This window comes from Sinocyclocheilus rhinocerous, unplaced genomic scaffold, assembly GCF_001515625.1.
Source record: "Sinocyclocheilus rhinocerous isolate Xijiao unplaced genomic scaffold, SAMN03320098_v1.1 scaffold1126, whole genome shotgun sequence".
NCBI lineage: Eukaryota > Metazoa > Chordata > Actinopteri > Cypriniformes > Cyprinidae > Sinocyclocheilus > Sinocyclocheilus rhinocerous.
The window spans coordinates 99254-104140 of record NW_015630071.1 but is presented as its reverse complement, the minus strand read 5'-3'; the positions used below and the strand labels follow the sequence as shown (position 1 = coordinate 104140).

Sequence of the window (4887 nt, the reverse complement as noted above, 5' to 3'; positions counted from 1 at the left end):
ATCATATATATATATATATATATATATATATATATTAGTACATTTATCTGTTCAAGTTTAATGCCATAACCCTTACTGAGTTAACTCGGTAAGCTTCTCTCTCTTTTTTTTTTTGATTGAAAAATAAAACTTGTATAATATAAATTGTATAACTGATAGCTAGGATGCATTAAATTGATCAATATTGGCAAAGACATTTATTATTTCTACAAAAGATTTCTATTTCAAACTAATGTTGTTCTTTTGAAAAAAATGCAACTGTTTTCAACATAATGAGAAGAAATGTTTCTTGAGCGGCAAATCAGCATATTAGAATGATTTCTGAAGATCATGTGACACTGAAGACTGGAGTAATGATGCTGAAAATTCTGCTTTGCATCACAGAAATAAATTATATTTTAAAATATATTACAATAAAAAAACGGGTATTTAAAATAGTAATAGTATTTCACAATATTACCATTTTTTGTGTTTTAGATCAAATAAATACAGCCTTGGCGAGCAGAAGAAACTTCTCAAAAAGTATTAAACGCTTTTGAACAGTAGTGAATATTTGAAAAATACTGTATTCAAAAGAAGATTGAAATTACTTTAAATATTCACTATCTTATTCTAATTTTGTGCCTCTCTCAGCAAAAATAAGCCCTTCCTCCATGTTGTTTATTGACATGTTAGGAATCATGATGTCATTGTGCGTGAGAGTTCAAGGGAGAGTCCAAGTGTCTCAAAATTGACACCTAGTCTGCGGTTTGTTTGATTAGTTTCAAGTGCGGCAATATATAACACACTGTGTCTTTAAAAGTCACAACAATCTTCCTTACTCTCTTTTGTTTTATTCTACAGTGCTGCCGACTCCGCTCTGGACTTCTTCTTGTGCATGGGACCGTGTCGTCTCTTCTGATTGGCTGCCGCTCACCGGTCCGTCCTGCTCATGAGGTAACCCCGGCTGTGGTTATTGATGCCCGTGGCTGGGCCGTGATGGGGCAGAGGGTGTCGGGTGTGGTGAAATCCGCGGATGAGCCGGAGACGAGCGAGCTGGCGTATCCGCCGGTGTGTGCGTCGCTCCGTAGCCGCGGCGTCCAGTTACCCGCCCGTCTGGAGCTGCTGTTGGACATGCCGCCGGCGGGACCGGAAATCCAGCTTCAGCACGCCTGGAACCCAGACGACCGCTCACTAAACCTCTTCATCAAAGACGACTGGCTCACGTTCCACCGCCACCCGGTGGCCCAAAGCACGGACTGTGTGCGGGGAAAAGTCGGATTTACCCGCGGTTTGCACGCTTGGACTTTGCGCTGGCCCGTACGGCAGCGCGGCACGCATGCCGTAGTCGGGGTCGCGACTTCTTTGGCTCCCTTGCGAGCCGTCGGATATTCCGCCCTAATAGGCGGTGATGCCGAAGCCTGGGGTTGGGACTTGGGACGAGGTCGGCTTTACCACGACAGAAAGAGCCGGACTGGCCCGGCGCCGTCGTACCCGGAGTTTATCGAGGACGAGGAGGACGAAGGGACGTTCTCAGTGCCTGAGGAGATTCTGGTGGTTCTGGACATGGACGAGGGGACGCTGGGATTCTGCGCCGACGGGAACTACCTGGGCGTGGCGTTTCGCGGGCTGAAGGGGAAGAGGCTGTACCCGATCGTCAGCGCCGTGTGGGGTCACTGCGAGGTCACCATGACCTACATCAACGGATTAGACCGTACGTGTCTTTTTCAGGTTCTGCTTCTAGTTTTTCCTCCTTTTCTCATATTTTCTGTCATCGCCATCCATGGGCAGTGCATGTCGATTTCAATCCAGCTCTTTAGAGATGCTCTTCATAGTTTTGCTGTTGCTTCATGATGCGAGTAATTGCGCAATCACTCATAGTAACTGGGAAAAACATGTTGTTCTACTGCTTTTCTGTAATAGTCTCCGGTCCGGCAGGGATTGTCGGTGGGGGGAGTGAATGAATGGCTGCCCACTGCTCCGGGTGTGTGTTCACGGTGTGTGCGTGTTTGTTCACTACTAACTGTGTGTGTGCACTTGGATGGGTTAAATGCAGAGCCACATACTTGGCCACACGTCCTTTCCTTTCCTTTCACAAGCATATTTCCAAACTTCTCTGAAAATTTAATAGGGGTTTTACATGGTTGCAACACCGACCATGAATTTACAGAAACGTTTTAAAAGGCCGTATCCTACACTTAGTAGCTTTTTATTCTTTTTTTCTTCTTCCCCTAAAAGCCTACTTACAGTTGATCTAAATATAGTTGGATATGCAAGTCACACCTATTTTATCAAATTCACTTGCTGTGTTGCAGGATCTTTTCACTAACATCACATTTCTTTCTTTCTTTCTTTTTTTTCTAAAGCCAGTATTCACTACTGTTGAAATGTTTGGGGTTGGTCTGTTTTTTTTTTTATTTTTTTTATGTTTTTGAAAAAAGTCTCTCATGCTCACCAAAAAATACAATAAAAACTGTATAATTATGAAATATAATTACAATTTAAAATTACTGTTTTAAATATTCTATTTGAATATTTTAAAATGTAATTTATTCCTGTAATCAAAGCTGAATTTTCAGCATCATTTCTCCAGTCTTCAGTGTCACACGATCTTTCAGAAATCATTCTAATATGCTGATTTTCTTATTGTGATCAATGTTTAAAACCATTTTTGGTTCTTAATATTTTTGTGGAAATTGATACTTTTATTTCTGTTCAAACGAAGAGCATTTATGTGAAATAGAAATCTTTTGTAACTATAAAACCCTTCACTGTCACTTTTGATAATTTTAATGCATCCTTCCTGAATAAAAGTATTATTATTATTTTTTTTTAAATAATCATACTGACCCCTAACTTTCAACAGGTAGTGTTTAAAGTCAGTTCTTAAGTTCCACTAATGTCTCACAATGCTTTGTCATCATTTTCAACACTATATTTAAAAAGTAAATTGAAGTTTAAACAGATGTTAAACTAGATGTTTAACCGTTCGTTTGCAACATCATGAATCATTCAGCTTATCAAGGATCATTGCTGGTCTTTGAAGTCCTAATGAGTGTTTTCACATGATCGCTTGAGGTCTTTGACCCTGGACCCTAACTGACCTCTGCTCTGTCCCGTAGCTGAACCCCTGCCGCTGATGGAGCTGTGCAGGAGGGCGGCACGACAGGCTCTGGGACGCCACCGAATCCATCACATCCAGTCTCTGCCACTGCCACAGACGCTCAAGAACTACCTGCAGTACCAATGAGAGACACGAACACACATACACACAGCTAAAAAATCACCTACGTTCACTGAAAATGCACTCAGAAATGATCTGCAGTGCTGTATAAGCTTTGTGCTGTGCACAGACTTTGTGTCGTAGGGACGGACGCTACAGATTTGAGCAGCCGGACGACGAGTATCTGGTTTTATACATGATTATGAGGTGAGGAATGAGAAGGTGTCTGTATTTGTGTGTGAGAATGACTCAAGTCTTCCATGGAAATAATTTTCTTATGAGCTGATGATTTTTGCTTTTTCTTTCACTTTTATCTAAACACTAAGGACCTAGCTTTCTTGGACATAAATCCAACATAATTATATTAAACTAATGCATTTTATTCCAGACAACAGGTTCTTATTCTTTCACCAGTTTTAACTAATACACATCGCGCAGTGCCTGAGATCTTTTAAAATCTTTTTCTGTTCATGTTTATGAGTTTGCTTTCGTTTGTGTTCATGACGAAGCTGATTAAATCAGTTTTCTGATGTTTTTAGCGTATAAACGCGGCTTTGAAATGTGCCACGGCGTCTGTCAACCAGACTTTTTTATAGATTTGATTTTTATATGAAATGGATGCTTGTCTTTTTCACGGATCCAACAGAAACCCGCAAGACAGCAGACACGACTTTGTTCATTCGTGACCTTTGAAATGTGAATAAAAATAAAACTCCAAAGCCAAACGCTGTCTGCTTCTCTTTTACTTCTGTAGTCTCACTTGCTTTTAAAATCAAATGTTTGATTCTGATGTGACGACATGTTTATAAGTGCGTTTTCACAGTAGTTTTGACTAACCTGCTTATGTTGTATTTACATCTTTCTAATCGGGTTTCGGGTTTATATTATTCCGTTTATGGATCATTGGGGTTTTCTGAAGAACAACAACCAAAAGCAACACTGCTGAACAGTAAATAGCTAGTTATGCAAAGTATTTTTTTTTTATATTTGAATATGATAGATATGAAATATGTATTTATAATTTATATTTTACTTGATTTAAATAACACATTCTATGTCTCATCAATATATTAGATAGTTATTTGAATGTTGACCCTTTAACGGGGCATGTTGTCACACATTTGTCACAATTGTATTTTAATGTGTCATTGTTTTTTTTGTTTTTTTATAATCGTCATCATCAACAACAACATCCTCATCATTATTAAATACTCTTGTTGGAAACCGTTTGAATGACCAGTTATAATGTCTTTATTTAAAAATGTATAATATCCTCCTGAGAACCAGAAAAAAAAGCTGTGTGATTTTTTTGTTTTTGTCATTACATTGGTTGGAGCATAAGAAACAAATGGAGAAAAATATTTTTGAAAAAAGATATTTTATTGTATGTCCTTTGTAGAGGACACCAGGACTAAGTTATATATATATAAAAAAAATTTCTAAAAAAAAATTGACATTAAAAGGCATGTATAGGCAAAAACAGTGTTTTATTTTTTTCATTCACCAATCAGTTTTCAGGTTTGAGGCTATTTTTAAACCAAACTTTGTACAAAGATGATTCTCAACTATGTTATGAAAGATATAACAGAATGAGTTGATATACTACTGTACTTTATGGAATATGTGCGTAAAATGTCCATAAATTGGTATTCTCATTCTATACATTGCATCTTATTTGCATATTA

At 38.4% G+C, this 4887-nt stretch overlaps 1 protein-coding gene across 2 annotated transcripts in view; it reads left to right on the top strand.

Moving 5' to 3' along the window:
- The window catches only part of LOC107739920 (SPRY domain-containing SOCS box protein 4-like), a 9601-nt gene extending 5674 nt beyond the window's left edge, over positions 1-3927 (top strand). Inside the window, exons 3-4 of one of the 2 annotated variants that reach the window (XM_016552172.1) lie at positions 844-1693; positions 3102-3927. In XM_016552172.1, the coding sequence (XP_016407658.1) occupies positions 979-1693; positions 3102-3229 (843 nt within the window). In that variant the 5' untranslated portion in view covers positions 844-978 and the 3' untranslated portion in view covers positions 3230-3927. Of the gene's footprint in view, positions 1-843; positions 1711-3101 lie in introns of both variants that reach the window. The other variant, XM_016552173.1, reaches the window with a different exon arrangement.
- The last annotated feature ends 960 nt before the right edge of the window (positions 3928-4887 follow it).